The following is a 24,564-nucleotide window of genomic DNA, read 5'->3' as shown; positions in this document are numbered from 1 at the left end:
ACCCTGGTCCTGCCTCTTCCTTCTGGTCTGAACCCCTGAGCTGAGGGCCCTGGAGCCCACATACTGAGCTACAAGGAGACGGGGTGTGGGGATATGATACCACACCACACATGATCTCTGAGGAGCCCCGGCACAGAGCAGGCCAGGGGCTCGGTCAGCAGATGGCCTTTCGTAGAGCAGCCGTGGACTCGTCAGGTCCGCACAGGTAGGAGCTTCTAGGAAACAGCAGAGTGGATTGGTAGCCAGCTAAAGCTACTATACACCCCACAGAGCCTTCCAGGGCTCTGGCCCAGGGCCATGCCAGTTTGTGAAGGCGTTGGTGCAGTGAGGCCTGCTCACAAGACCCTGGCCACGCCAAGGCTCTAGGATTCTGCCTCCCGTGTGTGGGCCGAAGTCTTCCCAACTGTGTGGGCAGGCCACTTAGGTTGGGAAGGAACAACAGCCCACCAAGCAAGGTAAAAGGTACCGAGAAGTTCTGGGGTCCCAACACCCTCATGGGTGGCTCACAACTGTCTGTAACTCCAGTTCAAGGGGCGTCCTATGCTTTCTTCTAGTCTCTGCAGGTATCAGGCACACTGGTAGGACACAGACATACATGGAGGTAAAACACACACACATAAACTTTTTAAATGAATAAATAAATATTAAAAAAGAAACTGCCAGGTGGTGGTGGCGCACGCCTTTAATCCCAGCACTCAGGAGGCAGAGGCAGGCGGATTTCTGTGAGTTCGAGGCCATCCTGGTCTACAAGAGCTAGTTCCAGGACAGGCTCCAAAGCTACAGAGAAACCCTGTCTCAAAAACCAAACAAAACAACAGCTGAGGTTTCTGGAGTGGGCTAGAGACACAGCTCCTTCCAGGTGAGTCCGCTACACTCTGGAGAGGTCACGGGGGGTGGGGGGGGACACATGGCCACTGCCTGCTGGGGACTGGCGCTGGGAGCAGAGAGGCTGGCTGCAGGCCACTTTCCTGCCAGCTTGGACAGGTGGGACAGGGAGAGGCGAGAGTCAGAGCTAGTCCTATGGCTACGAAAGGGGGCTCTTTGGGGTCTCCAGCTCCTTGCCCCCCAAACCCAACCCAGTAGAAAAAGACAAACAGGTGACACGAAACATTAAAAAAAAACCTAAAAAACTAACTTATTTTACTATAAAACAGCTGCAGGACGCTGACAGTGACGTCCTGAGCCCCGGAGTTCCATGGAGGGGAGGGGTGGGCCTCTCACGCCAGCCGCTGTTCTACCCTTAGCCCTGGACACCAGCTGCAGGGCTGAGCGTCTGCTCAGGTCTGGGTTTCCGTCCCAAGGATGGTGTCATTTAGCATTCAAGGACGGCCGTCTGTGTTGCTCCAGCAGCTCCTCGAGGTGGTCGGCCCGCTTCACAGCAGCCTGCGACACAGTCCAGTCAGGCCCTGGATGCCCCCACCCCAGGCTAGACCATCACAGACCCACGGAGGGACCCACCTCATGCTGCTTCCGAAGACTGTTCACAGCCTCCTCCTTCCTCGCGAGAGCTATCTTCACCCTGTGATGATGTGCAGTCCCAGGTCAGCCTGGGGGCTGTCTCCTACCGCTTGGTCTCAGCCCTGCTGACCCTGACCTGAGCAGCCAGCCCTGGGCCACTGTCTCCAGGAGAACCAATGCTAAAGTGGCCCTAGGAGGGGGCTGGGCATGGCGCCGCGCAGACCAAGACAGATGAGAAGTCACCTCATGGCTCTGCCTTACTCTCTGTTGGTCACATAGGCAGGCAGCCTCAGAAGGACTGAGAGTCTGGGTGCTCCGGCCAAGACCCTGCCTACCTCCCTGGAGAGGTACATGTGGGCCCTTGAACTAAGTGACACTCGGGCGGAGGACACCCAGCGTTCCTGAACACGAAGCTATGTCTACGGAATGCGGGAGACAGTGTCAGGTCTTCAGGTAGAAAGACGCGTGACTGCTCCCACCGTAACTGCTCCCCGTGTCCCTACCTGAAGTCCTGACCACCCACCTCTGATGAACCTCATCTAGCTCCATCTGCTGGTGGGCACGCAGCTCAGCAAGCTCCGCTCTCAGCCTCTGGTTCTCCTCCTGGGAGGCTGCCAGCTGGTCTGTGAACTCCTGCCGGACCACCTGAGCCAGGCTGGCCCGTTCACTGCACATCTGTGTGTTCACCTGGACGGCAGGGGAGGCTGTGATCGGGCTGCAGGGACGGAGGGCTCATGGAGAAGGGGCCTGAGGCTACTCACCGCCCGCACGTCTTCCAGCTCCTTCTCCTTCTGCCGCACTAGGGACTGCAGGCGCTCCTTCTCCCCTTCGGCCTCCCCAAGGCGCCCTTTCAGCTCCGTGCACCGTTCCTGGAGTCTCCGCTCGGACTGTTCCAACTCGGAGAGCTCCACTTCATACTTGTCCCGCACACGCTTCACACTGGCAGGCGGAGGCAGGTGGCGGTATGAGGATGAACTGCAGCTCCCACAGTCCAGCTCCGGCCCTCCCCATCGGCGGAACCAAAGGCAGGAGGCAGCTCACCGGCTCTCGGCGGCCCGCTCGCTCTCCTCCTTGGCCAGCGTCATGTCAGCCTCCAGCCGGTGGATGACCAGCTCAATCTCCTGGTCTCGGCCTTTTCGGATCTCCTCCTTCAGCTCCCGCTCCCTGGTCAGCAGCCACGCTTCCTGCGGGACACACAGCGGTGAGAGAATCCGCCACCAGGACAGAGGCAGAACAGCCTCGCGGGCTCTAGGGAATGGTCCCTGCTTTGAGCCACAGGGAAATAAATACACCTATAGGTCAGGGGTGAACGCCTCCAGGCTGCCTAGACCCCCAGAGGGCAGCGTCATGTCTTCAGGACTTCCTGGGAGCACAGAGGCATGGGATAGCCTTGGCTAAGGAGGCTGTTCCTCTCTCTCAGGTAACTGGAGTCCGAGACAACTACTACTACTGCCTGCTAGACAGGCCGAGCCAAGGTGGCAAACCTGCCCTGTGGCCAAGAGGCACAGGGTCTTAAGGGCACAGGTGGGGTGACTCCTGGAGAGAGGGACACGTCCTCTCAGGTCCCATTTCCTCCTGTTCTGCTTCTAACCTTCCTGGATCCCTATGTAGGCAGCGGGCAGCATGGCACAGCTGGGGATGAACCACCATGCCCCCCAAGCAGTTAGGAGTGACCCCCAGAAGCCAGCGCCCAGAGAGCCCTGAACAGCAGCCCACCCTGCTGGTCCTACCTCCTTCTTGGTGCAGTTGGCCACCCACGCCTGTCTCTCAGCTTCCAGCTGGTCCTTCAGGGCTTTCAGCTCCATCTGGAGGGGACAGGCTGTCAGCAGACTGAGGGCCACTCCAGGACCCCGGTCACCCTGCTGAGGGGTCGGGCAGAAGGGACCCGTCCTCCACTGGAGGCCAGCTCGCTAACCTGGTGCCTCTGCTCTTGCTCCTCTCGGCTCCTCTCAAACTCGGCTCTCAGGGCTCGTGTCAGCGTGGCGCTGCTCTCCTCCAGCTCTGCCCGCTGCCTGCAGGCCAGTGCGTCAGGGAACAACGGGCCATTGTAAGAGGGGTTGGGCAGGTCAGGGGCAGCTGAAAGAACAGCCCGCAGTGGTACCTGGCTGCCTGCTGGCCCAGTCTCTCCTTCTCTTCCGCCACCTCGTTGTAGAGCCGCCGCCGCTGCTGCTCCAGGGCCCGATGCTCCTGCTCCAGGTGCTGCTCAAACCTGCAGGATGGTGAGGATGCTTACACCCACAGTGGGCGGCCACGGGAGTCAGCGTCTGCAGTTGGGGGGCTGCAGCCCCCTTCAGCTGCAGTCTCATTCAAGGCTGGGAAAAGGCCTCAGCCGGTGGCTCGCTGTGTTCCACACACTGGCCTGGCTCTGCTTAGTTCCACTCTCGAAGGAGAGCCAGGGACCAACCAGAGACTTGATCCGAGCAAGCCCCTGCCATGGCTGGTACCCTTGTCCTTCCCGAAAGTGGGAGAGCACAGGTCAGCCAGACGTGTTTCAAGGGCCAGTAGGTCACGAGGGAGGAGCCAGGCTGGAGGCACAGCCAGTGGAGGAGGGGTCATATACTGCTCACTGGTCCCTCAGCCACCAAGCCCAAGCTGGACATCACAGCCTGGTCACACTGTAGGGGGTGAACCCTCGGGCTGAGAAAAGGAGGCAGCAGAGCAGCCTACCCATCACCCACACGTCACCCACACGTCACCCACACGTCACTCTGGGCTCAGCTCAGCAAGTCCGGCTATCTGAGTTTTGTAACCACAATCTCATGTGACCCCATGAGGGAACCTCACAGCATTGGCCTGGTAGGTGGACTGCATGAGTTCTACCCAGGCTGCTGCTGCCCGCGGGAAACTCCAGTGCCCTCCTACCGCTGCTGGGCTCGCTCCCGCTCCTGCTTGCCCAGCGCCTCCTTCCCCCGCTCCAGATGCTCCCGCAGCTCTTCTGCCTGGCGCAGGTGGCGCTGTGCAGCCTGCTCATCTCTCTGCAGCAGCTCGGCCTCGTGCAGGCCCCTGAGCCTCCGCACCTCCTGCTTGTGCTTCGCAATGAGTTTCTGGATCTCGGGCTCCAGACCTGCAGAGACGGAGGTTGCACTGGAGACAGGGCTGCAAGGCCCCTCCGTCCAGCCACGGCTTCAAAGCATAGCAAGCCTGGTATACTATGGAGAGAAGAGACAGGGACTGCATCCCAGAAACCTACCTCCAGGAGTGTCCTGAACACAGTGGCTTTCCCAGCCTGCGGTATGCACGGCTCCCCAGCCCCTTGGTGTGTCTCCCAATGGCACAGTGCCTAGGATCCTGGTCAGGCCAGGTTAAGAGTGCTCCCTAAAACCACCTAAGAGTCCATAGTTTCTTCACATCCCAACTCTGTCAGCTTGAGGGGTCCTGGAACTTCTTTCCTATGGTTTTCTCTAATGTCTGCGTGACCCACACGACTGCCTTGCTGTTCCCGCACAAGCCTCCACAAGGTGGAGGCCCCCCTCAGGCATCTGGGACTGAGGGTCAGCAGCTGAAATGGAATTTGTATCTACCTGCCACCGGCAGCCTTAGCCAGGGACAGCTCTGCTCGGTACCACAACACATGGGACAGGAGTTACCATTCTCTCTGTAAAGTGAATGAGGAGTGAAGGCCCCACCTCTGACTGTGATTTCTTTGATCTTTTTCGTCTTCTCGTTGATCCACTTCTCACGGCGGATCTTCTCAGTGGCACTCATGAGCTCTTTGAGTTTCTTAATCTCCTGGGTAAAGACCACAGGAAGTTGGGATGCAGAGATGAGGGGGGCATCCCGAGCCCTGTTCCCTTGCCTTCTCCTGGGCCTGTGTTCTGCAAGCTCCTTCCTCTCCCCAGGTAGGGCGGTTACAGCCACTGGCTTGGAGAAGTCTCATCCCCGAGAGGGATGCCACCACACCCTGGAGCTGAGACCTTACCGACAGGCAATGAAGGGGACACAGGGAGGAAAAGCCCCTCTGTCTGGGAGCTGCTGTGCCCTTCCTGCTGACAGATGCTAACCACAGGGACGAAGCAAGCTTTCCTAAAGACACCGCCCACAGAAGCATTAAAGACAGCAAGGAGACTAAAGGCAAACACGATTACGACCTTGTTTTAGCGGCTCTCTCTCATCCCGAAATCTAAGCCTCATATATTCATTCTGCAACCTCACTTAAGAAAGAAATTCTTTGACCCTTCCTTCAGCCTTGCACATTACACTCTCACGGTGTAATGCAGAAAACTGCGGGCTCTTACAGTCACCCACTGTGAAGAGAGCCCAGCTCCGCTTGCAGGAGCCGCTCACACCTGTAGGTCTTTCAAGCACCTCTATCAACTTCTGGCCTTAAGATCTACAAGCCTTCTAATAAACCCCGACTCTGATGGATACCAAAGCTCTTTTCTACAGGGAAGCCAAGGACCAAGGCAGAGAGGGAGTTCCTTGGGCTGCGTGGATGGTCTGGAGCAATGACTCCATTCCTGCCACTACCGACAGGACCCAGGACCGCCTGAGAGCTGCAGTCTCCAACCCTGGCTGCGGGCTAGGGATGTTGGGTCTCTTTAACAGAGCCAGCCCACCCTCACTTGGGTCTGGGTTCCAGCCTACAGGGCCTTCGGGGATGCCGGGCCTATGCTCTGGGGAGAAGTGCAGCCAGGTGGCTGAGACAGACTTTTAACCAGCTTCTGCTGGCCAATCAGTGATGGAGGAAGGTCATTGGTTAAAATTAAAAGAAGCTGCTTGGCTCTCATTGGTTAGGAGATAGGTGGGAGGAGTAAACAGAACAGAATGCCGGGAGGAAGAGGAAGTGAGGTCAGACTCGACAGCTCCCTTCTCAGGAGCAGACGCCTCAGCAGAGACGCCATGCTACCTGCTCCAGGGAAGACGCATGCTATGAAGCTCCGACCCAGGATGGACTTAGGCTAGAATCTTCCCGGTAAGACTGGTGCTATACAGATGATAAAAAATGGGCTAGTCCAGGTGGGAGAGTTAGCTTAGAAGATGCTAGGTAGAAATGAGCCAAGCAGTGTTTAAATGAATACAGTGTCCGTGTAATTATTTCGGGGCATAAGCTAGCCAGGCAGACGGCTGGGGTTTTGGGGACGTAGCCCCGCCGCCGCTCCATATTACTACAAATCAGGTGGGAGCTGAGGTGCCTGGTACTGCGAATATGGGTGGGTTCTGTTACTCAGGACTTGACTGGAGCAGGCCAGGCTTGGACTCCTGTGAGAAGCAGGCCACTGTCCTGTGAGAAGGGCCAGGCGGGCCGTGCATGCTGGCCCGGGATGTGGCAGCCCACACCTTAGGACCTGTCCCTGTTGAACTTGGATACAGTTCAAGAGGGAGAGAAGAAAAAAAAAAAGCTGGGTATGGTGCCATAGGCCTTTAATTGCACACTCAGGAGGCAGAGGGAGGCGGATCTCTGTGAGCTCAAGGCCAGCCTGCTCTATAAAGTGAGTTCCAGGATGCCAGGACTGTTACATAGAGAAACCTTGTCCGAACAAACAAACAAAATCTCAAGAAGAGGGGAACAGGAACAAAGGAACCGGCGCTGGCAATCCTGACCTGCATCCTCAGGCCATGATGCCGTGTGCCCGGAACCAGCCAGGGGGCTCACCAGTTCGTGCTGCTCCTGCATCTGGGCCACGCGCTCCCGACACCGCTGGTCCCCTTGCTTCAGCTCAGCCACCACTGCCTCGCACTTCTCGCTCAGAATCTTTTTGTCTTCGATCAGCTGTGATGGGGGTGGGGTGAGGCTCTTGATGCCACCCCAAGGCACCTCTAACAGGCCCACTGGAGAACCACGCTGGGGCCTCGGCCGCAGAGGTCCTGCGGTCAGCATTACGCTCCAATCTCGGGACAGTGACACCAACCCTAGGTCACCCCACATGGCCTCCCAGAGCTGGTCACCTGGTCGATGAAGGACAAGTGCCGCTGGATGGTGGCCTCATAGTGTTCCTTCTGCTGTCGCAGCTGCCGGCTCAGCTCCTTCTCTGTCTCCTTAACACGTCGGATGGTGAGGTCACGCTGCTGCTCCTGCAGGGGGTCACCAGACCATGTGGGGCATAGCCTCGGGGTGACGATGGCTCAGACCCCAGCCCACGCACCCTGGGGTGACGGCTGACGCACTCACCAGAGCTCTCTGCAGTAGAACCATGGCCTGCTTCTTCTCCTCCATCTCCAGCTTCAGCCGCATCATGGATGCGCTCCCCTCAGACCCCAGTGCCGGGGGCCTTGGGCCCGCCTCCAGCACCAGGCCCTAAATACACGACAAGCCTCAGGCAGGCCACCCAGCAGCTACTGCCCGTTTGATGCCCACCCTCCACGGGGAGTCACTGTGTCACAGCTCCACCCGGCTGTGAGGGAACAACACCTACACAGGGCATCTGGTCAAGGGGCAGTGGGTGACAAGCCAACCCTGGGAACTGTACTTGTTCCTTGGTGCAGAGAGAGGCTGCAGCCTTGACACTAACACAAGTCACCAGATAGGAGCGATCTGTTCACCCCTGACCTTCCTGCCCCCACGGAAACAAGACATCACTTATCATTGTCTCTGGTGTTCGCTCAGGAAAGACAGCCCCAGGAGACCAGAGCACAGGATGTCAGGACCACCCACCTGGACAGGATAACCCCGTCTAGACAGGAGCCCCGAGAGGGACAAGAACTCAGCAGTTGGACTGCCTTCTGCATAAGGTCCTTGCAGGTGATCATGTCCCACTGGGCACCACCCGGGACTGGCGGCTGGCTACCTCCCGCTGGGATGCCGGCCGGTCCTGCCCCGACTTCTCCATCTCATCCAGGAAACTCATGATGCTCTGGAGCTTGGCCTCCGAGAGCAGAGTCCCGTCATCAGGTGGGCCTGGGAGTGCACTCAGTTTCCCAAATTTCTCCAGGTTGTCGGCTGTCAGGGAGTTGGTGTCATCTTCCTGCAGGTGGCCCAGCATTGGAGGCTGTTAGGGAAGCCTGAGTACCTGGGGTCCCTCGGGAACAGCGGGCAGTGAGGTGGGTCATTGTGTCTCAACCTCAAGGACCAGACAGGAAGGGAGAGTAGAGGTCAATAGGCCACACCTGGCCCTTGTTAGGGCCTTGACTATAGCAGGGATATGGTGGTACCAGACTTCCCCGACCCCTGTGGAGGCCTCTCGACCTATGCAGATGGTTGTCAGCGCCAAGGGCCTACTCGCCTCGTCGGTCCAGGCATATCTGTCTTTGTGATAGGTCTTGGGGCGGGGCAGCGGTTCGGGCTCCTCCTCCAGTAGCCTCAGTGTATCTAGCAGCTCATCCAGGGTAGCTTTGGCCCTGGCCATGCTCCTAGAAGTGCCCAGCGCTCCCAAGTCCTCTCTGGCTCCATCCTGGGACGGGACGTCCTATAGCAGAGAGGCAGGGAGGGAGACCAGCAAGGCTGGTGGAGACCAAGAGCCGCCCCACATACAAGGCCCACCCACCCAGTGCGGAGGGGCAGGAGCCTTTGTACCCATCCCCAGTGGTCAGCGCATCTATGTAGCATCTGATACACATCGGGAGAAAGGCCCCGCCCAGTCTCACACTGAGCAGCCTGCGGCCTTGCTCCCCTTTGATGGGAAGGGACACAGGAATCCTTCCCTAGCAATGTGAACTCCTAGCAGGATTCCAGAGCAATTCTGTGAGACCTCACCCCGGTGAGACCACCAGGCTGCTACCTGGCATCAAACATGTGCCCTCCGGGCACCCTTTCAGGACACAAGGAACCCCAAAACTGAAGAGAGGGCAGGGGAACGGCAGCTTAGGTCACCTAGGCATGGACATTGCCCCAAAGCCAAAATCAGAGGGGAAAGGAAAAGGCACTGTGTCCAGACCTGTGGCTTGTCCTCTGGAGGCCGCTGGGGCTCTGTGGATGACTCAGAGACAGGAGGGCAGGGGTCTCCAGGGCCTGTGGGGCAGATGCTGGCATCTGTAAAACCAAACACTGTGTCATCTCTCCCGGGGCCTAAACATGATGATGCCCCGGGAAGGAGTCCGGTATAAGCTCAGAGACACTGAGGGATCCCCCGGCCTTCCAGGGTATAAAGTTGAGGGGAACAGGCACAATCCCACAATGCCGGGCCTCAGCTGAGAGGCCCCACTGCCAGGATGATCTGTCGAGGCCTGGGCACTCTCCAGTCCAGCACCACATGTGACCAGGCAGAAGCAGGCGGGGAGCAGGCCAATATCCCAGTTCTGCAGGGAGAGTCACAAGCCTGGCCACATGAGGCCTGAAGCCCAGCAGAGTGCACAGTTTCTCCCACAATCGGGTAGACTGAGAACCACTCACGAGCATTGTTGGCCTTGGGGGCCTGGTGCGTGCCGCTGCCCAGCGTCAGCGGTGGCTCCTGGGTGGGTGGAGGCTGCCCTAGTGCTCTGGTCTCGGGTCTGTCCTTAGACAGCCTGCGCTCAGCCTCGCTGGCCTTCTGGGCTCGTTTCTGCTGTAGTTCCTGTCAGAGTAGAGCCGCGTGACCCCTTACCCTATGCAGCCCACCTGCCCTGGGGCTCGGTGTCCCCAAGCATCGGTGTCACGCAGAATGGGCCGTGGGATGCTACCTGGGGTACCCGGTACCTGAATGGCTGCCTGCCTGGCCCGGCGAGCCTTTTCCTCCCGGGCCTTCTTCCTTGCCGCCTCCTCCTGCCGGTGCAAGTCCAGAAGGTTCCCGCTGCCCAGCCGTTGCCTCTGCCCCTGCCAGGGAAGCCGAAGCCATGAACTTTACAGAACTGGAGGATGACAGAGCCCTGGAACGAGCTGGGAGGTCTCCACAGGATCCTGAGAGTCATGGGAATCTGCAGAGTTCACTAGTGGAGAAGAAATGAGAGCCAAGGGCACTGGACCTGCCACCTTGGCTCAACAGAGAGCCAGCCCCACCCTGAGATGCAGGGAGGCACAGCAGGGTGACAGCTCTGTACCCCTCAGCCAGGACTTGCTCAGGGAATCATCCTGCCAGGAGCCGGTCTCCTGACACATCAACCCCAGCAGCAGCCTCAGGAACCAAGCAAGGCCCACAGAGGGGGTACGTGCCTGAGGGTAATCCCAGATCTGTCTTAACGACTCCACTGTGTGCTGTGAGACCCTGAGGATCCATGCCCAGCCCCTGGGTGAGCTTAGGTTGGCTTACACAATCACACTGACCTCTCGCTTGGACGCCAGCAGGTGTTCAAGGTTTGCTGCTCCTGCGCGGCGCTTCTGTACCTGGCGGCGGTACCAGCGTTGGATGGTGACTGCAGCCTGGTTTACCTGGTGGATAAACCTGTCCAAAGAACCAGAGTCAGGATCAGAAGGGGTCCCCAAATCCCTGTGCCCTAGAACAAGAACCAGTTTGTCAAGAGTCCATGCAGAAAGAAACACCAGAGGCTCACACAGTCCTTTCCCACCAGGCCAGGATGTGGAAAGCCAGCCCCTCTGGACTCCTTTCAAACTTAAACCCACCCTCCTGTGAAGCTGCCCGGCTGGCTTTGTGCTTATCATCAGAAAGGGAAAATGGCCAATGAGAGCTGACCACAGGGTGAAGAGGGATGATTCCAGGCCACAGGATACTGCTCGGGAGCAAGGGCAAGCACCTGTGAGTCGTGCTAAGTACAGAAACCCTGGGGCCACAGAGAGGCCAGAACGTCAGAGCACGTGAAAACAGGTCCGTGGCTGCTGAGGTCAGGGCGGACCAGGAGATACAAACGGTGGGTGGGCCGGGCGGTGGTGGCGCACGCCTTTAATCCCAGCACTCGGGAGGCAGAGGCAGGCAGATCTCTGTGAGTTCGAGGCCAGCCTGGTCAACAAGAGCTAGTTCCAGGACAGGAACCAAAAAGCTAAACCAAAAACCAAAAAGGTTTCGAGAAACCCTGTCTCGAAAAATCCAAAAAAGAAAAAAAAGAAAACAAAGGGTGGGTGGGCTGAGGGAACTGAGGGGAGATGAAATAGTCTATTTTAGTGCTGTTTGTTTGTTTATTTTTTAAGGCAGGGTCCGCGTAGCCCAGGCTGGCCTTGAACTGGCAGAGATCCTCCTCCTTTGCCTCCTGAGAGCCAGGATTAAAGGCGTGTGCCACCCATGGTCTCTTATTTGTTTTTTTTTAAATATTTATTTATTTATTTATTATGTATACAATATTCTGTCTGTGTGTATGGCCAGAAGAGGGCACCAGACCCCATTACAGATGGTTGTGGTGAGCCACCATGAGGTTGCTGGGAATTGAACTCAGGACCTTTGGAAGAGCAGGCAATGCTCTTAACCTCTGAGCCATCTCTCCAGCCCCTCTTATTTGTTTTTTGAGACGGTCTCGTGTATTCCATATGGCCTCTAATTCACCATGTAGCCGAGGATGGCCTCGAACTCCTGATTCTCCTGCCTTTACCACTGAAACGCTGGGAGTGCGAGCACGCACCACCACACACGCTTGTCAAGTGGGTACATCCTACAACTGAACCCCACGGGCTGGGAACAGAGCTCAGTGGTGTATCCCCTGCTGAGCACGTGCAAGCCTCTGGGTCTCAGCCCAGCACTGGAAGAAAACCGATTAAACAAAAACCCGTCAACCCTGACAGAGGGCGGAGTAGATCCATTTACCACAGATGCCAGCAGAGGTCCAAGTGTTTTCGGCTGCCTGCAATAGCAGCCCTGGCTGTGGAACAAGGCCCAACCACAGAGGAACACCAAGATGGAGCTTTGGGGAGCCCACGGCACCCCCCCCCCCATTGTCTACTCGCAGGACCCCTCCCCTATACTCAGTCTTGAGTCACAGGCCAGGTAGGTGGTCTGGGTGGAAGTCCCGAGACCACCTAGGAGGCTCCAATGCAGCTATTCACCCGCTAAGGGGGCCTGGCAGGGAGCTTCCATGGTAGCTACAGACCTCTCCGCCTGTGCCCACCCCTGTAGCCCCAGAGGCACTACCAAGGACAGCCCCACAGGCAGGTGTTTTTGTTCTGCTCCGTCTTTTATCTTCTTTCTGCTAAATGTGTTTTTAATTACCAGTTCTACCGAGGTGCAATTACCACACTATAAAACCCTCCCGTTTGTGGCGTACAATTCAATGCTCTTTACAGCAAATTTACAGGGTTGTGCATCCATCAGCACAATCCAATTCTAGAACATTCCCATCACCCTAAGAACAATCCCTGTGGTATCCTGGTTCCTGCCAAGTCCCAGGCAACCGCAGCCCCCCTCCCCGCTACATAACCATCTTGTCTTTGCATTTTATACACATGGAGTCTCACCAAGTGTGGCCTTCCCATCCCTGTTGTCTAAAACCCATCAAGTGGAAACCCTGATCACTGGAATCATAGGTACCAAACCCTTGCCCCTTGCCCTCCACCCAGCAGTCACCTCTCAGCTTCTTCCTCGGTCACCTCCTTCCGCCTCAGCAGGCCGGTGGCGCCCCTGATGGAGTGAATGCCGCCAGAGAAGTTCTTCCGCGGCTTCCCAAAGTCGCTGCCCTCACTGCCCTCGCGGGCTGCAGCCTTGATGAGGTTGCTGACAGAAAGGGACAAAAAGGACCCTAGCTCTGTCCCCAGCTCCGGGCAGGGTCCCTGAATCATCCCATGGCTCCAAGTCCCACTGACTGCCACCCCGGTAAATGTTAAAACAGCAAGAGGTTCTCCATATAGGTGTCCAGAGCCAGACAGACTCAGGAACTCTGAGGGTCACTGACTCTAAGTAAAGCCCTGGCAAGGGTACAGGGCTTCTCTGCTGCTCGGTTACCCCAAACTGTGGTCCCTTTCTGGTTCTGTGTGTGGGCAGGGGCTTCCTTCCAGGGCTCTACCCTGAGCAGAGGCCTGGCTTCCCCAGTCAGCTGCTGTTCTCCCTAGGGAGCTGCTTTAGCCCAGAAGGGAACGGCACCATCACTGAGAGCCAAGAGCCCTGTCACAGGCCAGTATCCCTGTGCTCACGCTGTGCACCCTACCTGGGGCCCAGCCCAGCCCACATGCTTCCTGTGTGCATGCATGCAGGCCTTACTTGAGGGAGGGGGCTGTCTGGTTGGAGCTCTTGGGGGGTGACACCTTCTTCAACGAGCCATAGTGGTTATGCACCATGGTTGTGACACAGTTGCCCACGGCGCCTTTGTTGCTCCTGCCGGAGAGACAGGGCGGGTAGGACACAATCAGGCTTTGTCTGCAGCACACACAGATGGAGAAACTCGGTGCATACCGCGGCAATGATCAAGCACACCCAGGACCCCATGGCCTGCACCCCAGTGGCCAAGCCTTTTTTGGGTTAGAAAAGCCCTTTCTTGTACCCAAAGGAGGGGGATGGTGTCCCCTGACCCCCAAGGTCAAGGGACACACAACTGCTCTGTAGGTGGCCTAGCGTGTGTGGCTTCTCCTGTCTACCAGGGAGGCCACTGCACCAGGACTGCCATCTTGGCTACTGCTCTCAGACAGGCTCTGATCTGTCGTGTCCCTGCTGGGCCTGACCCCAAGAGTGACAAGCATAGCTCTGATACAGGCTCACCCTTCCTTGGCAGGCAGGCTGGGAGCCCCGAGGTGACACAGGCCCACCTCCCCAAACCTGATAAAGCCTCCAAGTCAGGTATAGATGGCTCTGAGGGAGCCTCCTAGACCTGAAATTTCTGGAAAGCAGAGCTGGGTGACTCTGGCCTCTAGAAGGAAGGATAGAAGAGGGGCATTCCCGGAGGTCCCTTCTGTGCGGGATACCACCTGAGAGCCCCTCCGCCACTCAGTCACTGACTTTCCCAGTCATCACAAAGTAGCTTCATCCAGCGACATACAAGACAGACAGGAACGACAGAGCTCCCGGACCAGGAGTGTCCCGTGGAATGATACCTGTTGTTAACAGTGAAGCTGGGAGCCAGGGTACACTCCTTCTTCCGTGGGCCCAAGGCAGAGTCAAGGGTGCTGGGACTCTGGTCATTGGCTGGCAAAGCAAAGCCCCTAGGCTGGTCATCCTGTGGACCACACAGACACTTCTCAGCCTGGGACAATGGGGACACAGCCCAATACCAACAGAGGGCCCTTAGCTGCGAAGCCCAAGGGACCAGTGTCAGGATCAAAGCTCACCAAGCCCAAGACACACCCTCTCTGCGGCTGTTGCCCCTTTCTTTGCAGAGACGGGAAGAGTGTGGAAGGAACCGGATGGTGATCCTGGCGAGAATACCAGGACTCACGGCTGCCGCAATCTACCCTTACCAGGACATTCCATGAGGCTCCCTTCTCACTGGGAGCCTTGCTGAGACTGGCCACCCTCCTTCGTCCACTGGTGCCGCCCTCAAAGAGCATCAGGAAGTCGCTGGGCTCTGCTGGCCTGTGTCAAAAGGGAGGTCAGCACACAAAGTCAGTCGTCAGAGATGCCAGGAAGGAAGACAGGCCCGCGTCTTACAGAAAGTAGGAGGGCATGGCTTCATGGCAGGAGTCTGGTCTCAAGGCCGGTTTATGAGCTGTTTCTTGGGGGCTGGAGAGTTGGCTCAGAGGCTAAAAGCACTTGCTGCTCTTGCACAGGACCAAGGAGGTTTGGTTCCCAGCACCAACACAGAGGCTCACAACCCTTTGTAACTCCATTTCCAGAGAGTCTGACACCTTATTCTGGCCTCTGTGGGCAGCAAGCACAAATGTGAGCACATATACTCATATAAATGAACCTGATGGCAAGTTCAGGCTGCGCACAGGGTGGCACGCTGCAGCCATGCTTAGGCGAAGCACGGGTGCTGTCGCCTCGAGCCTGGAAAGCACGACACTTAGGGAAGGGCCAGACACCGGAGGCTACGCTACGTCTGACTCTGGTTATGAGAACGTCCCAGGGACAGGATGCAGACTGTGGCCGGCAGGAGCTGGAGGACACAGACGGCCTTAGCAGACCTGGAGTAATGAGCTCTCTCGACAGGACACTGAAACTAGAGTCTGGCTCAGTAGCAGAGCGTTTGCCTGGTGCCTGCATGGCCCTGGGTTCCATCCCCAGCACCAACAAATTAGCACACCTGTGAGGTGCCCTCGAAAGGTGAGCTGTGCGGCACAAGAGCTACATCCCGACAAAGTAGACAGGCAAAAAGCAGCAAAGGTGGCACCCTCCAGCTCTAGGCTGCCATGTCCACACTCCCAGCTCTAGGCTGCCATATCCACACCCCCCAGCTCTAGGCTGCCATATCCACACCCCCCAGCTCTAGGCTGCCATGTCTACACTCTATAGGGTAAAGTGAGGGATGGCAGTCAGTTCCCAGAAGGCCCCTTGGCTGTGGCCTGTCTCTTCTCAGCCCAGACATACCCCTGCCAAGACCACCACACTGATGGACTGTTACAGACGTCACACAGCACCCCTGACAAAGACCGAGGCACGGTATTGGCATCAACAGCCATGTTTCCAGGCCACAGAAGGTGGTACCACAAAATCCACTTCCCTGTGGAGAGGGGTGGTCTCACTCTGCATGAACACACAAGGCAGGGAGGTAACAGGGGAGGGACAACTTGTCCTGAGTCACAAACAGTGGAGGAGACTAGACACACTGTAGTGCTGACATTCAGTATGGCCGCTGGGCACAGAATCAACCCTCAAGCCCATCAGATACTGGTGAAGAAGACCCAGCACACAACAGCAGCAATGTAAGGCCCTAGACCATCTAGTAAGAAAAATGCAGACTCTCATGAACACTTGGGCTGGTGGAAGATGGATCAGAGGGGACACGGGAGTAGAAACAAGCAAGGCTCTTCTCTACTTAGTAAGCATGGCTACAGAGGACAGGAGACAGAATGGGGCCGGCACAGTTAGACACAAAGTGCCGGGGATAAGACATGAGGCCCTCCAGAGGCCACGGCACTATGGAAGCAGAACACTGTGGTCTGAATCCGAAATGTCCCTCATGCATTCAGTCCCCAGCTTGTGGGTCAGCAGGCCCAGCCTTTCTGACATACTCCTACCAGGCGGACCCACTTCCTAAAGGTCACACTTCCTGTTCAGCATGCTCCTCCTCACCTCTTGTCGGCCACAGCCCACGAAGTTGCCATCCCAAGCCCCCATTGTCTGGTGACAGCCATGCGGCACACAAGGAACACAGAGAATGGGTACAAAAGAGGGGGGCTGTTCTGTGGTGAACGGAGCCATGCTGGCCTTGGGAACCGGTGTGGGAACATTTGGATTTGGGGCTGTCGGCAAGAGAAGCCCTAGGATGCTTTCAGCAGACCCAAAATGCTGATGGAGATAGCAAAGACAGCTCCAGGGGCTTCAAATGGAAACAAGGACCTTGTGTCAAACGGAGGCTATCTGTGTTACACTGTAGCGACAGAGATGGCTACATTTTGCCTAAGTCCTGAAATCCTAGGTGAGGCTCAATTCAAAAGCAACAGACTAATGTATTTGGCGGGAGAAATATCATGACAGCATAGCTGAGACTTTTAGTCAGATTTACATTGAAAACTAGTGGGGGGAAAAGGCCTGCAGAAGAGTCTCAGGGGTGCCCTGCCCCAAACAACCAGCTAGGGAGGCATTTTTCTGCATTTGGCTGCTGAGGCCCTATGAAATCCAGATACACCTGGAGTTGGCAGAACTTGGCGCTGGCCTCATGGTGTCAGTATTATAGCATGCGGAATGCAAGAGTCACAATGGTCAAGGAGGCTGTGTGAAGTGAGGGTGCATGGAGCACTTGAGCCAGCTACGTATGAGGACGTCATGGTGAAGACTACGTTGCAGTGTGGACCCAGAATGTGTGTCTGGGAACCAAGCCTTTTGAAGTCCAACTGAATACACTATGAGCCCCCAATACCAGATACAGCTGCAAGACTCGCTGTCTGCCCTGCTGGGTTGCGGTTTGCACTGCTGTGACTGTTTCTTGCTATGCACTTCCATTTTGGAATAGGGATTTTTTTTAAAAGATTTATTTATTTATTATGTATACAATGTTCTGTCTGCATCTGTGCCTGTCCACCAGAAGAGGGCACCAGATCTCTTTATAAATGGCTGTGAGCCACCATGTGGTTGCCAGGAATTGAACTCAGGACCTTGAGAAGAGCAGCCAGTGCTCTTAACCTCTGAGCCATCTCTCCAGCCCTGGAATTGTAATCTTACTCTGTGCTCTCACGTATTAGATATATATAACTTGTTTTTTTATTTTACAGGAGCTCACAGTTAAATTTATAGCGACCTTTAAAATTGGACTGAATCCAGGCAGTGGTGGCACACGCCTTTAATCCCAGTACTTAGGAGGTAGAGGTGAGCAGATCTCTGTGAGTTCAAGGATAGCCTGATCTACAGAGCAAGTTCCAGGACTGGTTCCATAATTACTGGGAAATCCTGTCTCAAAAAAACAAATAAATAAATAAATAAGTAAAGTTGGACTGAAAGCATTTTATATGAGGACACGGTCAGGAACCTACGAGGATCAGGAGAGAGACCGTGGCTTAAGTGATGTGTTTGGCTGTCACGCCGATGAGGGGTGGAGCTGTGCTAGGGTTTGTCGTCAGCCTGACAAAATCCACAGTCACCTGGGAACTGGGCCTGTGAGCCTGACCATGTGAGATTATCTGTGATCCATTAATGTGAGGGAGGGAGACAGGCCCACTCCTTCCCAATGTGGGTAGCACTGCTCTGTGACTGCAGTCCTGAACTACACGCGTGGAGAAGGGGCTGAGAAGCAGGTGTCCTGGACTATACGCGTGGAGAAGGGGCTGAGAAGCAGGTGTCCTGGACTATACGCGTGGAGAAGGGGCTGAGAAGCAGGCGTCCTGGACTATACGCGTGGAGAAGGGGCTGAGAAGCAGGCGTCCTGGACTATATGCGTGGAGAAGGGGCTGAGAAGCAGGCATCCATTACCCTCCTCCAGTTGCAGAGGTGACGTGACCAGCTGCTTCAGGCTCCGTTGCAGTGATGGACTGGACCCCTGCACTGTGAGCCAGAATGAACACTTTCTTCTTTAATGGCTTTTTGTCAGGGTATTTTAAGAACCAACAGGGGGGGCTGGAGAGATGGCTCAGTGGTTAAGAGCATTGCCTGCTCTTCCAAAGGTCATGAGTTCAATTCCCAGCAACCACATGGTGGCTCACAACCATCTGTAAAGAGGTCTGGTGCCCTCTTCTGGCCTGCAGACATATACACAGACAGAATATTGTATACATAATAAATAAATAAAAAAAAAAAAAAAAAAAGAACCAACAGGAAAGAAACAAAGCCAGACATTCAACTGCTCACACAACCAGGTCTGCTCTCCACCAGCCCGAGAAGGGCAGGTGTGTCTGCAAAGGGTTTCCTGGATGTCATTTAATAGACATAACCACAGACCACACACATGCACATGTACACAGACAGACGCAACCACACACACCACACACACACGTGGGCAGACCCGCACGCACACTACACATACCGAGCCCACTACAAAACACCACGCAGCTGCACATTCATAACCCCACCCACACCACGCAAACACACCACAAACTATGAATGCTCACGCCACACATGAAGCATACTCTACAAACCCACATGCCACAGACATGTACATGTATGCATCCCGCATCTGGCATTGTCGCGTGTGCCCACCCAACACCCTCAGTGGATCCTGCACTTTCAGCCACCGGCAATCTGGCAGAGTGGACATCCTGAGTATGGCACACTGTGGCACACTGTACCAGCAACAGTCCCAGCCTATTCTCTGCTAAGTCCACCCTGGCCCCCGAGGTTGCTGCCTGGTGGACACCCTGGCCCCTGAGGTTGCTGCCTGGTGGACACTGTGGTGTTGAGGACGCCTGCATTTGCAGTTCTTGTGGGAGAGCTCATCTCTGTTGGCTCAGAACCTATGAGCATATGATTGAGTCTCACTGAGTCTCTCACTGCTTGGGAACAGTTCATGCATGAGGGCCTTGCTGGACCCTCTCAGCTCAGTAGCACTGGCCACTGCTGGCTCTCTGCTGGCCTTCCCAGCACTGAGGTTCCAAGACAGCTACGCTGGTTGAAAACAGGCAGGGGGTCTGATGGAAGGTTCAGAAATGTTCCAATACCAATGCCTCCTATTAAAAGTGGGTTTTGACATCCAAAGGCCAAGAGAGGCTACGGATGAAAGATGTGTAGATAAAGACCCACAAGCAACCTCACTTGCATAACCAACCTCACTGAGTTCTCTTGAGAAGGTAGGACAGAGAAGAGGTGGAGGAGCAGGAGGGACCAACCCAGAGCGCCCAGGATCTAACGTCTAGCACAGAGGTAGCGGAAGAGGATGAATGCTCTTACTGCCCCCAACCCTCCTAGCTCAAGAGAACAGAGTGGGCCACCAAGGCCAAGCAGTGTGAAGGTCACCAGACCCCACTGCCCAGCAGAGACCATGGCCGATAGAGCTGGAGGAAGAAGAGGTAACTGGCAGTTGTGGGTGACCCGGAGTTACAACAGATTACCTGGGGGAGCCGGTCCATGACTGGTTGACCTGTGTGGTGCTGTTAGATCTTCGAAGATTGTTGATAGCCCGAGAGCCTCCAGGCCCCGTGGCCTCCTGTAGAAGGGGAAAAAGAGTCTAGTTAGGAGAGAGGACCTTAGACACTTGCCAGGATGCTCAGCCAGACCAAGCCTTAGAGAAATCACTGGGGAACAAAAGAAAGCTCTGGGTTCCAAACCAGCTGGGAGTCTCTGACGGTGGACATGGTCACAGGACAGGATGGGCAGAAAGCAGTGTGAGGCCCAGCGATCACTGGGTGTGGGACACTGGGCTCCAGCCTCTGAGAGCCTGGGTATATTGTACAAAGTAGGGAGCCCTTCGCCCCTGCAGCGGGGAGGGCCCAGGAAGAAGCACAGGGCCCGACTAGGACCTGTGCGCTGTGCGTCTCTGCAGTCATCAGTGGTGGAAAAGCTGCGTGCCGGGACAGGGAGAGAAAGAAAGCACAGCGGAGCATGCGCCGTCTGCAGGCCAAGACTGGCTAGGGGACCCTAGCAGCAGGCTCACCTCTCCCTTCTCTGGCCCTCAGCACTTTAAACAGCAGCACATCTGACCGACCCTTTTGTTTCTCCCCCTGGTTTTCTAAGACAGGGTTTATCTGTATAGCCCAGGCTGTCCTGGAACTTGCTCTGTAGCCCAGGCTATCCTGGAACTTGCTCTGTAGACCAGGCTGTCCTGGAACTTGCTCTGTAGACCAGGCTGTCCTGGAACTCACTCTGTAGACCAGGCTGTGCTGGAACTTGCTCTGAAGCCCAGGCTGTCCTGGAACTTGCTCTGTAGACCAGGCTGGCCTTGAACACAGAGATCCACCTGCCTCTGCCTCCCAAGTGCTGGGATTAAAGGTGTGCACCACCACTGCCTGGCCTGACCTACTGTTAATAATTGCTGAATATATCAACACCCAGCATCAGCACCACAGCAGCTGGTTCAGGGATGCCCCCCTTTCTTTTCCACTTTCCTGATGGCAGGTTTAAGTTCTTCACACCAAGAAAAGAGGCGAGCCTTGTGATCACCAAAGTGGAGAAGAAGTGTACGTTAGATAAAGAAGGTCATGGGCTACACACCTGAAATGCCTACTGACTGCCTTGACGCCTCAGGTCCTTCCTCCACTGCAGGAACCTGTCCAAACCAAAGGTCCTCTACGGGATGATGGCTCTCCCTATCCCAGAACTCAGCCTGAGCAATGTAGGCCTACCCCACCTGACACAGGGATGGTTCTTTCAGGAAGTTGGGGGAGGTGAGCCTTTTATCTAGGAAGGAAGCTCAGACTGTCAACCAGCCCTTCACCCTCAGCAAGGACCTCTTCGCAGGTAGAGTCACAGACTGCAGCCAGCATCCAGGCCACGCCCAGGCTCCTCCCTGTTCTAGAAGTTCAGGCCAGACTCAGGCACAGCCCTGGTCCCCAAAGGACTTGGCCTGGCTACAATGCCTAGCAGACTGCAGCTTTAGGTGGCAGGAGCCCAGCTTGGCCACTCATGGTCACCTTATGGATCTCTGAGTGACACCCTGACCCATGCCCCACAGGAACAGGCTGGGGAAGGAAAGGTAGCTGTCCCCAAAGACCCAGTTCCTGCCCATCTGTCACCCACCCAGTTTCTACAAGGCCACAGTAGCTTGTCACCCTCCCAGTGGTCCACCGACTCAGAGAACCTAAAGGCAGTAGAGTAGGAAAGGCAGGATCCAACGACAGAGGATGAGGGTCTGCCCCAGGGCAGCTCGCTAGGCTTGACCACAGGATGACCGTGGATATGACACAGATGCTCTTGTGAGGAATCAGAGACCAGATGCCACCCCAAAAGGGCCTGGCTCCCACACTCACCAATGCCCTTTTCTTCGGCTCACTGCCCGTGACCACAGACACGGATCGGACGAAAGACTTGGTAGCAGAGGCACTGCTGGGCCGCTGGGACACGGGCGGAGGGAGCCCAACCAGACTCAAGTCCATACCTTCTGGGCTGCCTTCGGGGGGAGCACTAATAGTCCGTGAACCTTTCATGGTGGACCAGGCTAGCCCTGAGGGAGAAACGAAGAGACACAATGAGACATCACCGTAGGGGCCAGGGATGTGGCTTAGGCTAATCTCCAGCATGGTGGGATATGCATGTAATAATGGTGCTCAGAGGTGGGGGGAGGAGGACCAGAAATTCAAGACGATTCTCAGATATATAGTAAATTCAATTCAAAGCTAGCCTGGGCTACAAAAGACCTTGTCTAAAAACAATGGGGATGGGGCTTAGAGACGCGACCTGGTGAGTGCCTGCGGCTCTTCTAGAGGGATACAACCAAACATGCATTTTAAAATATGGCAATAATACCTGCATATTCATATTTTTTAACATAAAAGATAATCCCTGTTCCTATTTTACAACCTCCTAATTCATTAAACCTGGTAACTCCAGGACCAGAGGATCTGAGCCTACACTATATATAGTCCTGCCTGGTCCTGCCATGCCTGCCCCACCACAGAACAGGGCTCATGGGTGCTGGCCAGGGCTCAGTCTCACATCAGTCACCGGCATTCTCCTGAACTGTGTCCAGCTTACTCCACACCCTAGGGGAAACGGCTTCTCTGAGCACCTGGCATGTCCAGCTCTGACCTTGTCCTATGTACCCGCTCCCCAAACCTATGTAGTACATCCTAACACACCTCTGCACCTGCAATCCCCCTGCCCCCACACTGCCCATTGGATTTCCTTCTATCAGACTTTGCTCTCTAGGACACCCTTGAAAGGGCAGGGATCGGGTGGTCTCAGCCCCTGGCATGTGGGGCGCACTGAAGTGGTGAGTTCTCAGGTGAGAGATAGGGACACGGGGCACATGCTAAGTGATTGGACCCTTGCAGAGCCCAAGGGTCAAGAGTATACATTCACTATGGTCCAAAACGATGCTGCCTTGGTCCCAACATCCAGGTGTGTGTGGCGCGGGACAGGGTCCCTACTCTGAGGCTGTCCTGCCATCAATCTGGCCAGCGTCCTCAGTTACACATTTCTGGTTGTGTGGGTGAAACCTAACACCTTCCCCTTCTTGGCACTGGTCACACCCGGGTGGACTCTGGCTGGCTCCTGAGCTGATGGACATGGCTTTCCCAACCCCTCGTGCAGCCAGTGAGGTTCCGGGCGGTAAACATAGCCTCTCCCTGGAAACCGCCAAGCCAGATGAAGGAAAGGCTGGTGAGGCCAACCTCACCCTGGACAAAACCGTGCCGCAAGCCCGCAGGACCCAGAGGGGCAGGAGCCTGCTCCCAGGCCCTCGGGGGGTCAGCTGACCCCCGAGCAGGGCCCTTGAGCAGTCCAGTGCTGCGCTCCTCCGCAGGCAACCCGCATCTCCCAGGCCTCTCGGGGTTTGAGGCAGGAGTTGCGGGCCGCCTGAATGGACCCCACGACGATCTCCGGGGGCGAGGGGTACTGCGCACAGGCCATCCTCGCTGCAGGGCCCGATCCCTCACCGCGCGATGCCCCTCACCTGCGCGGGCCCGGCCTGGGGCACAGGGCTCGTGGGCTCTGCCTGGCGGGTACGACTGCAGAGCCACCCGGGGCCCCACGGGGCTGGCCTCGGCCGTGGGTGACAATAAAGAGGCGTCCGCAGGGGCGAGTGGCGGCGGCTAGCAACCAGCCTGGCGCCTCCTCCGCTGTCCGTCACGCCGGCCCGCCTTTACAACGCGCGCCGCTCGGGGATTGGCTCTCCGGGCGCCCTCGGCTTGTCCGGCAGCTCATTGGGCCGCTAGGCTGTCCTGTAAGTTCCGACGTGGGAGGAGCAGCCGAAAGCTAAGGTGGAGAGGAGGCTGGCGGAGGGGCGGGGCTTCGCGGGGGCGGAGCCTGCAGGCTCCTGCACCTCCAGAGGCTGGGGTTCTAGAAAGCCAGGCTTCCCGCTTCACCCTGTGTCCTCTCCCGGGCCTCCCTGGACCACGAGGTGGTGTCTGTTTTCGCCTCTTCCATTCTTTCCTAACTGCTTTCAAAAATGCTTGCCGAGTCTCCGGTGGCTCCACTCGCTGCCAGGTGTGCAGTTGTGGGCTCTCCTCCCTTTGCCCAAAGGTCTCAGGACACCGAAGCTCAGCTGCCCAGTTCAACAGAAGTTAGTTAAATAACAAGTTTATAAATTCAAATGCTTAAAAAAATTATCCGTATATAGTTATTGATTTGTGTGTGCGCGCGCGTGTGTGTTTGTGTTTGAGATGGTGACCCAGGGGCTTGCACATGCTGAAGTAGGGCTCTGCCACTGGCCTCAGCCAAGTTTGCTTTAAGAAAGGTCGCAGGGTGGTAGTACACGCCTTTAATTCTTGCACTTGGTAGGCGGATCTCTGAGTTTGAGGCCAGCCCGGTCCTCAGAGACAGTTCCAGGACAACCAGGATTACACAGAGAAACCCTGTTTCAAAAAGGAAGGAAGGGAGGGAGGGAGGGAGGGAGGGAGGGAAGGAGGGAGGGAGGGAGGGAGGGAGGAAGGAAGGAAGAAAAAGGGTCTCATGTAGCTCAGCATGGCTTCAAACTCACCACGTTGCTGAGAATGATGCTGAACATCTCCCAAGTCTGGAATTACAGGCAAAGTGCCACCACACCTGGCCTTTGCGTTCTTTCTTCTTCCTCCAACTCCTTTTAAGATTTATTATGTAGCCAGGCGGTGGTAGCAGCGAATGCCTTTAATCCTAGCACTCGGGAGACAGAGACAAAGTCTGAGTTGGGGGTAGCATGAGCTACAGAGCGAGTTTTAGGACAGGCTCCAAAGCTACAGAGATACCCTGTCTCAAAAAAAAAAAAAGTGTATGTGTTTTACCTGCATGTATG

At 56.2% G+C, this 24,564-nt stretch overlaps 1 protein-coding gene across 2 annotated transcripts; it reads right to left on the bottom strand.

Moving 5' to 3' along the window:
* Positions 1-1,110: 1,110 nt before the first annotated feature.
* Positions 1,111-23,435, bottom strand: Cep131 (centrosomal protein 131). 2 transcript variants are annotated; one of them, XM_075989878.1, is made up of 26 exons: positions 23,248-23,435; positions 21,605-21,798; positions 19,751-19,845; positions 14,573-14,687; positions 14,210-14,331; positions 13,383-13,496; positions 12,753-12,899; positions 10,571-10,688; positions 10,007-10,123; positions 9,725-9,884; positions 9,270-9,364; positions 8,619-8,801; positions 8,184-8,360; positions 7,568-7,693; positions 7,345-7,470; positions 7,052-7,168; positions 5,085-5,187; positions 4,321-4,522; positions 3,560-3,667; positions 3,374-3,470; positions 3,189-3,263; positions 2,500-2,642; positions 2,220-2,397; positions 1,982-2,145; positions 1,459-1,519; positions 1,111-1,383 (listed from the first exon to the last, which is right to left on the bottom strand). In XM_075989878.1, the coding sequence occupies exons 2-26, from the start codon at positions 21,779-21,781 to the stop codon at positions 1,309-1,311; spliced, it is 3,195 nt and encodes a 1,064-aa protein (XP_075845993.1). In that variant the 5' UTR covers positions 21,782-21,798; positions 23,248-23,435; the 3' UTR covers positions 1,111-1,308. The 2 variants fall into 2 exon arrangements, with proteins under 2 accessions (XP_075845993.1, XP_075845994.1); XM_075989879.1 differs by having other exon boundaries at positions 8,184-8,356; positions 8,615-8,801; positions 23,248-23,412.
* Between the last annotated feature and the right edge of the window lie 1,129 nt (positions 23,436-24,564).

Source organism: Microtus pennsylvanicus, chromosome 11, assembly GCF_037038515.1.
Source record: "Microtus pennsylvanicus isolate mMicPen1 chromosome 11, mMicPen1.hap1, whole genome shotgun sequence".
NCBI lineage: Eukaryota > Metazoa > Chordata > Mammalia > Rodentia > Cricetidae > Microtus > Microtus pennsylvanicus.
This window is presented reverse-complemented; position numbering and strand designations above follow the sequence as displayed.

Coding starts and splice junctions, on each gene's coding strand:
- Cep131 (XM_075989878.1), bottom strand. CDS start 21,781: ATGAAAGGTTCACGGACTATTAGTGCTCCCCCCGAAGGCAGCCCAGAA. Junction 7,471..7,567: donor TTCTACTGCAGAGAGCTCTG/GTGAGTGCGTCA, acceptor GACCCCCTGCAG/GAGCAGCAGCGTGACCTCAC. Junction 1,520..1,981: donor CTAGATGAGGTTCATCAGAG/GTGGGTGGTCAG, acceptor ACATCATCACAG/GGTGAAGATAGCTCTCGCGA.